Raw genomic sequence first — 10,963 nt, forward strand, 5'->3', positions numbered from 1 at the left:
GAGGGGGGGGGGAAGGGGCAAGTCCCCCCCCCCCCCATATAATACTTTATCAACTTAGGCCATGTAGCTGCAGCCCAGGGTGGTGGCTCTGACTGAAGTAACAATCACACACAAAGACACCCTGAGAAGCATGTGCAAGATGACAATGCGATTTCATCTGCATGGTGCATTTTACTTATCAAAGATTTTTCATGTGTGGTTTTTCATTTTCTTTCCCTAACGTGTGTTCGACAAGTAGGGAAGGTGTAATACCATTACAAGATGGTATTATCATCGTTTCACCAATGAAGATGCTAAACACCTTCAGGCCCAGATGCCACCTCCAGCATAGTGTGAATCACAGTGTGGTCTTTTCTCTCAGGGGCGTTCTTTCCCAGTCTGTCTTGGAGGGAAGTGGCCCAAGTCCTGACCTCTTGGCCCCCACTTCAACCTTCAGCCTAGGCTGGGCTAATTGCCCAATTAACCACTGATTAAGAACACAGTAAACTCTGCCAATCAGGCTGCAGGATCCCAGTAGGCTGACGGACAACGTCCTGGACTGCAAGGCAAGAGACAGCTGCTTACCTCTGCACCTTTGTAATGTCTTCACTTGGAATCAAGGTTACAGCCTCTCAACTGGCTCTCACTCCCCAATCTTTTCCTCTGCAGGTCTCAACCCAATGCCTACTTAATCTTCCGAAAATGCCAGTTTGACCATTCCTATTCCAAAATGCTTCTTCGCTCTGCAAGAGTACACCAAGGGACTCATCTGCCTGACATTTACAACCCTCCATGATCAGACACTACTGTAACCTTAAGTTCTTCTAAAACAATGATCATAACAATACCTACAATAACTATTATTTACTGAGGGCTTATCAGCCAGGCACTGGGCTGTCTTGCTTATTATGCAGACACTGTCAGCTGTCTATCAGCATCCATACTTCTTAGCTAACAGAGCCTAAATTTTGTTTAGGGGGCCATGGGCCTGACCCTGACAATGGATATGACTGGTCTAAGTCAGTGATTCCCAAAATATGGTCCCTGGACCACTGACCAATACAAAACTGCAACCTCTCCTGTGCCCTGACCTTTACTTTCTACCTTCTTACCCAACTTTATTTTTTTCTTCATAGCACTTATGGCTCCTTGACTTTTAAACACCTATTTATTTATTGTCTGTCTCCTCCCATTAATGTGCACCCAATGCCTAGAGTGGTGCCTGGCAAATTGTGAACACTTGATCTATGTTCATTGAATGAGTGCAGCTGTCCCTGCTGTTCCTTCTCTCTCCTGCTTTGAATGAGGAACTGACAGCTGAAGCTGTAGCACCCACCTTGAGACCACAAAGGACTGGTCAAGAGAATCTCAGAAAAACTGGCTCTGACACTGTTGAATCACCAAACCCAAACCAGCAACCCCCACCTCTGGGCCTCTTGTTAGTAAGAAAAAGGAACCCATTTGTTTTAGCCAGAGTAGTCAGGTTTTCTATTACTTGCAGTCCTACACACACCTAACTGACACATATAAATTTAATTATTTAATCTTTGCAACAGTCTAATTTATAGGAGAGGAAACTGAGTCTCATAGCAGTTAAGTAATTTGTGTAAGATCACATAAACTTTAAGCTGTTTTTCTTGTCCAAAATGCCTTCACCATGGCCTGAATCCAACTTATATTTCAATATCCTACCTTAGTGTAAACTTCTGTGATATGTTCCTTGATCACTGCAACCCACCAAGAGCTCTCTTTGGACAAGCTTGGAGAATGTGTCATTTGCCTAGGAATTATAGGTTATTTGTCTTCTTTTTCCTAAGCAGACTGTTAAATCCTTGTGGATGGACGTCATACCATAATTTATATTTTATGCTCCCCCTTCCTTATGCGCCTGCTGGCAACAATTTTTTGCTGGATTAGATGCCATTAGCTTACTGAGCAAACTTGACACCTGCATTTAACCTCTCTGTTCTTTGGGCTTCTTACCTGAAAATCACAGCATCAGCCTGGCAAGTTCCAGATTTGTAAAACAGAATGAACTTTGCTTAGTATCACAGACCTAAGATATAACAGAGAGAGTAGTATCTAAGGTTGTTGGTACCCCCAGGAACAAGACGGCACAAATCTGTACATCAGCAATGTCCATGTCAAAGAGCCCAGTAAAGGTAAAGGGTATAAGCATCAAACGCTGGCCAACTCCCTATGCATACAAACCTAGACACTCAAACCAGATGGCCGCAGCCTGGCCCCTGAGAGGGATTTAGAAAAAAGAAGCGATCAACTCCATGGAGAAAATCACCCTCCAATCTAATGATGCAGACATGGCACATAAGGAACAGCCTGAGATGACGACTCAGAGAGGACAGCAATTTACATTTCTGTAAGAAAGGCATAAAAGGCCGTTCCTGCTTTGAAGAAGGAAAGAGCCACTTTTTAAATGACATTCAGGAGGCTTCCATGAAAGACAAGCACTGATAGGGAAGCACGCAGCTGAAGCCACACAGAAGGTGAGAATGGGGGAGTGGCTGTAAAAAAGGCAAAGGTGATCGGGAGACCGGATCTGCTGGTCCTTAGGTGGGGCTGGGCTAAGTGAAGCACAGCCCGGCTCCTACCCTGTTTTCTGAAGGTCAGTGCTGCCTCCCGCTGGCCCGCCTACAGAACAGAGCCTGTCGGGGATTGCAGGGAGCCTGGAGCAAGCAGCCTTGGACCCTGCCATCGGGCCATTTTCCCCACAGCTTCACATTCAGGGCTCTGCTTCCTTTTTGTTGGATCTGACTTACTTTAATACATAGAAAGTGCCCCAAACACCTTTTTTTCCTTAGCTGGCAAAGAAAGAAAAGGGCTTGAGTTTTTAATTTTCTTTTAAATTTTATAAGGTATATAAGAATGGTAGAATTTTTGAGCTGATATCCTAAAAAATCAGAGTCCCCACCAGATTTTAATCGATTTTGCAGTGTTTTAACCTTCAGCTGGCAGGGCAATGATTTCTAAACCGAGCCCCACTTCTCTCTCATCTTCTTTCCCAAAGGTGACTCTAAGCTGCCGTCACTCACTCAGACATCCTTGCTCGGCAGCTCTGGGGCTGGCGACTCTGCCACCCGGGCCCGTTTGTTGAGATCTTCACCAGGTGGCTCCTCAGCTGCTTCCAGCTTGCGTTTGGGGGATGCTGGGCCACTGGGCACTGGTCTTGGGCCTGCAGGGAAGCCAAGATGTGCATAAAGCCAAGATGACCCTGTTTAGGGGATAGGGAGCCCGCTCATCAATGGAAAGCCAGTACATTGCTCCCCAGACCTGCTTCTCAGCTCTCCTTTAGGCAGTGACCTTGCCTGGAAGTGTTTGAGGAGAGCACGACTAGGCCTGCTGGCAGCAGGGCCAGCTTTGGGCCCAAATCCCATGGCCTCCAGGACAGAGGCTGATTTGGTCTGTCTACTGTCCTTGCTCTCAAGGTGAGGCATTCCCTCTGCAACCCTAGATTGGCCTTCCAGAGGGACAAACAGCAGGGCGTCTGGCCATGAGGCCAGCCTGGCTGGGGAAACGAGTGAACCCCCTGGTGTTCTTGCCATCTCATGTTGCTGCTCTCCACCCCAAAGCCAGAGGGAGGAGGTTGAGAATGCAGCAATCCTGTCTATTCTCTCTGCGGCCAATACCCTGTCTGTGCTGTGTGGATGACTGCAGCCACCTCCTTTCTCGCCTCCCTGTACTCACTTCTGTCCTGCACTGTCCACTCCACACAGCAGGCAGCGGTGTTTTTTAAGCCCTCAGTCTGCACTGCTGCCCACCCTTTAGCACACGGAGACAGAATCCTCATCCTCTCTACAGACGTCACACCTGTCCGCCACTGCTCCTGCTCCTTCTCGTCCTCATCCTACTCCAGCTCCTGGCATGGTGAGATATGCTGCCACACTGGCCTCCCTTCAGTTCCTTGAATGGGCTATGCTCAGTCCTGTTTCTGGGCCTTATCTTGCTATTTCCTTTGCCTAGAATGTTCTTTTCCTAGTTCTTGGAAGGGCCGGCTCTTGCTCATCACTTGAGTCCTTGCTCAGAGTGGTATTCCCAGATTGTTCCAATCTAAAGTAACCCAAAGGAACCCCTCCTTCTCCAGCTCCTCTCTATTAAGGCACTCAATTTTATTTCCCCCAAATCACGAGTTATTGGAAATGATCTTACTTGGTTCCCTTAATACCTGTCTGCCCCAGGTGGAATATAAACTCCATCAGGCAACAAGGACTCCTTCTGGCCTCAGCCTTGAATGACTGAAGTGGCGGCACAGGCCACAGGAGGCCATGGGAGGCCCGCTGCCGCTGCTCACCTGCACTGCTTATGCTCCCAGGTTGGCTTGAGCTGGGCTCTGCCACAGGGTGGCTGAGGTCTTCCACACAGGAAGGGACAGATGCTAGCAGACCTGGGGAGAGGCGGGGAGTAATCAGAATGTAGTGTTGCAGGATTGCAGAGGACTGTGGGGCCAGAGAAAACAAGAGGGTGGGGAGGACAGGACCATGACACTCAGGTTCCATCTTGTCCCACTGCCCCACAACTACTCAAGGAGGCCCAAGCGAGCCTAGCCTGCCATGTCCTGTGCCCCTGTATTGACTCAAGTCAACTTAATAGCCTGGAAGGCAGTCTCCCTTTGCAAGTAATATCTGGAAATCCCCATCTATCCCCTCTGAGCCTGCAGGTGCTCTTTCCCTGCATTGAGCTAGGAGATGGTGGGGAGGGGTAGTAGCTCCTTACAGAGTCCTCGATAACGTGAGAGCTGTTGGTAGATCTGCTTCATTCGCTCAATGTTGAGCCGGCTGGTCTCAGCATGGTTGACAATGGGCCGTGGGTAGTCCACACCAATGATGCACTTGGCTGCCTTCTGAATCGACTCTGGGGCATTCCAGGGCTCATAGATGTATCGAGAGGGGAACCCTTTCAATTTGGGCAGGTATCGTCTGAAACATACACATGGGATGATCTGTCAGCATACCCAAATACTCTTTCAAAGGGCCAAAGGTATCCCATCCTAGGAGGAGGCCACAGTGGTCAGAAGCCAGAGAACCTCACCTGATGTAGTCTCCACTGGGGTCCGTGCGGCGGCCAAAGCCCACAGGGCAGTAGCAGTGGAAGAACTGTTGGAAGAAAGCACTGCAGGACAGCCACATCCAGCTGCCTGCGTTCACACTGAAATCTGCATCCAGGAGCAGCTCATCAAATACCTGGATAGGGGAGGGAGACAACCAGCTTCCTTAGGGGCCTACTGCCATGGTTCTTCCCAAGTCACTGCAGTGCCCCACAGCGAAGAGAGTCAAGGCCCTCTGCTGAGGGTGAGCAGGGAGCATTTGGAGCGAATCTCCTGGACACAGGGATCCCACCCCATCCACCAGCCTGGCTTCCCTTTACTGGGCCTGACCAGAGGGTACAGGCCCACTTCCCACTGGGAGATCACTCACCCGGACCCCGCTCTCCCAGCTGACCCATAGGTCTCCACGGGTGAGGAAGCAGGCCACAGCATGCCGGGCCAGATGGTGGATCCAGCCCTCTTGCCTCAGTTGGGTCATGATGGCATCAATCCAAGGGAAGCCTGTCTTGCCCTCGGCCCACTTGGCCAGTGCCTCAGGGTTGCGGTCCCAGGGGATCTGGATGCAGATGGGGTTCCCCTCCATGCGGTCAAACCTTGGGTTGTTGGTGGCTGCGGTGTAGAAGAACTCTCGCCACAGGAGTTGCCCAAACAGGGAGAGGGGGGGTGTGCTGTTCCGTTTCACCTGAGTGGTGGGGGTAGCACATGGATAGACACACTTGCCCAGCTCTCAGCCCCATGTCACTTAGGCCTCTTCCACAAAGGACTTTGGAGCCCCCACAAACTTTGTGGCTCCAACCTCCCCAGACATGCAGAGGGACTATTCCCTAGAAGCAGCAGCAGAGTATGCCTGCAGACTCAACACCCAGGCTCTGCCTGTGCCAAGCCACTGCTCTGAGCAATAACAAAGGTTTCAGAGAGCTGGGCAGTAGAAAGGGACATCGCTGCAGGACAAGAGTTGTCATGATCCTTGTCCTCAGGGTTTCTTGTTCAGCTCCACTCCAGAAAGTCAAAGGGAGTTTTCCCACCAATGTGCATAAAAAATGCTCAGTCTAGATTTTGGCTAAATAAGTTATACACAACAGCCTGGATCTGGGGCTATGAGGGAATTAAGAGATCAGACCTCCAAGCAAATGATTTCCTAAAATCCCAAGACTATCTGCCAAACTGACAAAGCTACCCTGTGCCACAAAATCCTGCTATTGGCAAAGATGGGGAAATAACACTAAAAAACAGACACAGGATAATCTTATGACTCTGAATGTTGGGTCTGCAGTCTTCTCTCCTTCTGGGGATGCCTTAACCCAGGGTTATTTTCCTCTTGACTGAACAGCACAGTCCTGCGTGCAGCCCCTCCAGGCCATTCCTCCAGCACAGATGGGCAACTGCTGCTCCAGGCCTCCCCTTTTACATGCTCTGGACACAGCCCCCCAGAAGGCAGCAGCACTCTTCAGCTCAGTTCTGGCTCCAGCCTCCCCTGCCTGTCTCCCACCTCAGGAGTTCGTCCCATCCACCTGCTCTTAGCAGATCTGCCACCTCTAGGGTCACGTCTGAGGCCCGCTTTTCTAACTGTCCTGCTCTATGTGATAATCTGGTTTTACTTAGGTCTGTGATTAGGTTTGTGCTTGGCTCTGCCACCTCTTGGGTACTGACTCTTTCCCACCTCCTCTGTACTGTACATGTACTTAAGCACCTCCAGGACCCACGGTCCAGCCTGCCTGTCCCAGGGCCAGCAGGAGGGCCCTTTCCAAGGTGGCTGACAGGCCCAGCAGGACTCCCTGTGCTCTCACCTTTTTGTACAGGTCCCACAGGCGGTAGTAGAAGAGGCGGCAGGAGAGGCAACCGAAGCGCAGGTAGGGGCTGAGGCCTGTGGGGCTGGCCAGTAGGGAGGTGGCGTTCATTCGGGGTCTCTCATAGTTGGCAACCCAGGCCTGCAGCAGAAAGGGAAGGTGACAAATGGAAAGGCCTGGCTGTTACAGAGGAAAAAACTGAGGCCCTGGGTGGTTAAGGAATCTTCATCTAAGGTCACAGAATGGAAAGCCAGGAGTGAGCACTTGAACACCATGCTATTCCACTCTTCATGCCGGTGGCTTCTGAGATGGAACCACTGCCACAGTGAACAAGGAGGCCCGTGTTCTTATCCTGCCTTGAATTTGTGGTATGATTATGAACAAGTTGTTTAGTCCCTCAGCTACTAAATCTATTCTATTAAATTCTATTAATCTCATCTATTAAATGAGAACAAAATTTCCCAACTCCTGGGAATTAAGTAAAATGACAGATATGAAAGGGTTCTGAGAGCACTGAACAAACTCTAGACAGAAGAAAGGAAAAAAGGCTTCTTAGCAGAAAAATAAATTCCTATCCCAGTTCCTGCTCTGGTCACCAGGGGCCCCTGAGGTTGCTGCCACATCATGGACACTCAGGGACTTGCCATATTGTTCATCAGCGGCCGAGAAAGGACAGAGCTCCCATCCTGTTCCTGAGGACCAAGAGAGTCACTCATTTCTGGGGCCACTTGTCATATAGCCCCGCTCTTGTTTTCTCATCGCTGGCCACCAGTATGCGCTTCCCTTTCCCCATGAGCTGTTCCATGCACTCCAGCTGCTCTGTGGCAGCATCTGTGGCAGCATTTATTACTAACTCCTTTGGAAAATGAGGAAACTAACCTCAAAGGGTTATGTGACTCTCTTCAGGTTATGGAGATGGTAAGAAACAGGGCTGGGGGGAACTTGGGCTTCTGACTCCAGATTCCAGTCTCTTTCTACTACATCTAATAACCATTTTCTCTCTCTCAATTCCTAACACCCTCGCCTTTGCTCCATGATGACTGTTTCACAAACTACACACCCGCCTCAGGCCCCCCACTCCACACTTCCCCACCACCCTTCAGCAGATGGCCTCCCTTCCTCAGTATATAGGAAACAGAAGCCATTAGGTGGGAAATGCCTCAACTTTCAGCCACCAAATCTACAAACTCACCTGCATGCCACCTACTCCTCCACCTCCTCTCCTCCTGTGACCCTGCCCAAGGCCAAGGCCTCCTCTTGGCTCTGGAGCCCTGCCCTCATCCTTCTCTTGCACATTCAACCTTTCACTCTCTACAGTTTTCACTCGAAGAACATTGGAAAAATGATTGTGTCCCTCCGCTTTGCAAACAAAGCAAAACACAAACAGAGGACTCTGGTAAGCCTGTGGGCCTCCACACCCAGTCCTCTTCCCTCCTTCGCACCCAACCTCTCTCCAGTCCCTCACCCCACCTCCACTTCTGGACCACCTGTCTGGTTTCTGCTTTCACCACTCTGGCTCCCACCAGTCTCCTGTGGCTTCCATGCCACTGACTCCTGCAGGCATTTTCTGTCCTTGTATTTTGGACCTCTCAGCAGCACCGCACCATGCTGACCACTCCCGTCTCCATTTCCTCCCTTCCTTTGGCCTCTGTGACTCCACATGCTCCCAGTGTCTTGTCAGCTCCACCTCTGCTACCCACCACTTAAATGTGGGCATCTAAGGCTCTGTCCTAGGTTCTCCAGCCAACTGTGTGCCTTGTTGAGTTCATTGAGTCTCATGGTTCCCAACATTGTCTTTTTGCAGACAATCACGTCTGCAGCTCTAGCCCAGATAGCTCCATCCAGTTGCCTCAAGCAAGACTTGCTCTCTTCTTCAAACTTACCCTTCCAGTGGCCTCCCCTAGCTCAGAAAATGCATGCCTTCCACCTAGCTGTCCAAGCACAAGCCTGGCCATCACCTTTGACTGCCCCCTCACCAAGTCCTGTTGATTCTACTGCCCAAATATTTCTCAAATCTGCCTTTTTCTTTCCACTCCCTGCTGCTGCCAACCTGGTTCAGGCTAAGATCATATCTAGACTGGACAAAGGTGACAGCCTCCTGACCGGCCTCCTCCATCTACTCTCATCCCTCTTTCATCTAGTCTCCACACTGGGACCAGAGTGACTGTTTATGAATGACTGTCCCTCAGGATAGTACTAGCACTGGCTTCCTGCTGCTCTCAGGACAGAGTCCCAATCTGAAGCATGGCTTCCATGGCTTACACCTTCCAGCTCTGTCTCCTGCCACTCTGCTTTAAGCACCATTTTTAAGCATAACCTCACCAGCCATTGCACATGCGGTTCTGTTTGCCTTTCCCTTCACCTTTACTTGGTTAACTGTGACTCTTCCTTTAAGTCTCAACCTACAGGCCACCTCCTCACAGGTAGTCCCTGAGGTATTAAGTATCTCTAACAGACACTAGGTGTTTCTGCCGACTCACATCCGTCCCCTCCCCCCTTTTAAATCTTTTTATTCTAAATAAAACACAGATACAGAAAACCCCACAAATATGTGGCTTAATGAACTATTCTGAGGCAAATACCCGCACAACTGCCACCAAAGTTTCAGAAACAAAACTTTGCCAGCCACCCCAGAAATCTTTGTGTTCACCCCAGAACAGTCCCCTCCAACCCCCTGATAAATAACACTTACCCCAACATTTATAATAATCACTTCCTGCAGTTTTGAAATGTTTATACTTTTCTACTTCTGTAAAGCACGTTCAGAAAGAATGGCTTCATCTTTTCAGTTTTTCTTTGCATTCTTAAGTAGCTGCTTTTTTTTTTCTTCACCTAAATGTGCATCCCTAGGTACTACAGTTCAGTCCTGGTCATTTAAAAAACATTGAATCTACATGTTTCCTGCCACTTCTTTCTTTTCCTTTCCATTCTTCTGGAAGAACGCAGGCTACTTGACTTGTGGAGCGTCCTACAATCTGGATTTTGCCAACTGCACACTTACGGTGAAGTTCAACACGCCCCCCTGTCCTGTGTACCATCTGCAAATCATTGGCTGCTACCAGAGACTGGATTGGACTCAGGTTTGATCCTTTGGTGAGACTACATGGGGCACGTAGTGCCTGATTGTCTCTCTTCATGGTGTTAACAGTCATTAATGAATAACATGTTATCACTGGGGGCTGCAAAATGGTGTTATTCTAATCCTACCACTCCCCTTTCATTTAATAACAGAATACTTTTACAGAATATGCTTGCCCTCACCTACTATTCGAAAACCCAGTGGTAAAGATCATATAATTTACCTCCCCTTTTTTGATAACATCATTTAATTTTTGTGTGGAGAACCAGCCTTCCCTCATCTCAGTCCGAGTGGGTAAAGTGGAGCTAAACCCAGCTTCCAGCTCTGGGAGTGGACTTGTGATGACAGTCTGGCCAGACAAAGCACCCCAATTCCTGGCAATACTGACTGAGTCAGGGACACAGGACCCAAGCCAGGCCAATGAAAACACTCCTCAGGACTTCTCCTGAAGCTTTTAGAGAAGAGGCACACAACTTCCTGTGGTATTGCTAAACAGACTGAAAATAAGCTGTGGAGACTACCTTCACCACTACTCAAGGCTTTGCCTGAGAATAAAATAACATAGAGGAAGGCCGAGCTGAGAGATGGAGAATGCATTCCTGACATCATTCTTTGGACACCTGGATGCAGCTATGCCAGAGGGCTATGCCTTAGACTCTTGGGTATGTGAGTTAAAAAAAAAACAACCCTTTTTCAAAAGCCAGCTTGCAAACAAAAACTGATTAGTAGTACCCTCATGCTCTTTGTCCCCATAATGCTCTCTGGACCTCTTCTTTCCTAAACCTTAGGACATCTAGAATTCCTTGTTCAATGTCCATCACCTTCAGTAGACTGTGCTTCTGGAGACAGATTCCATGACTGTTTTGTTTGGCAGTCCTTCTAGTAGCTACAACATCTTGGCATGAGTAGATGCTCACTTCAGATTTGGAGAACTGAAGAAGTTAAAAAAAAAACCTCTTGGGCCGGCCTGGTGGCGCACTGCTACAGTGCGCCACTTGGGAGCGTGGCGGCGCTCCCGCCGAGGGTTCAGATCCCACATGCAGACCGGCTGCTCACTGG

General features: G+C 49.3%; 1 protein-coding gene across 1 annotated transcript in view; it reads right to left on the minus strand.

Moving 5' to 3' along the window:
* CRY2 (cryptochrome circadian clock 2) overlaps positions 1-10,963 on the minus strand; it is a 33,538-nt gene that overhangs the window by 6,539 nt on the left and 16,036 nt on the right. Inside the window, 6 exon segments of the mRNA XM_008570518.1 lie at positions 3,030-3,169; positions 4,286-4,378; positions 4,708-4,910; positions 5,023-5,174; positions 5,409-5,720; positions 6,826-6,966. Coding sequence (XP_008568740.1) covers positions 3,030-3,169; positions 4,286-4,378; positions 4,708-4,910; positions 5,023-5,174; positions 5,409-5,720; positions 6,826-6,966 — 1,041 coding nt within the window.

This window comes from Galeopterus variegatus, unplaced genomic scaffold (assembly GCF_000696425.1).
Source record: "Galeopterus variegatus unplaced genomic scaffold, G_variegatus-3.0.2 Scaffold608, whole genome shotgun sequence".
In the NCBI taxonomy this organism is placed as follows: Eukaryota; Metazoa; Chordata; class Mammalia; order Dermoptera; family Cynocephalidae; genus Galeopterus; species Galeopterus variegatus.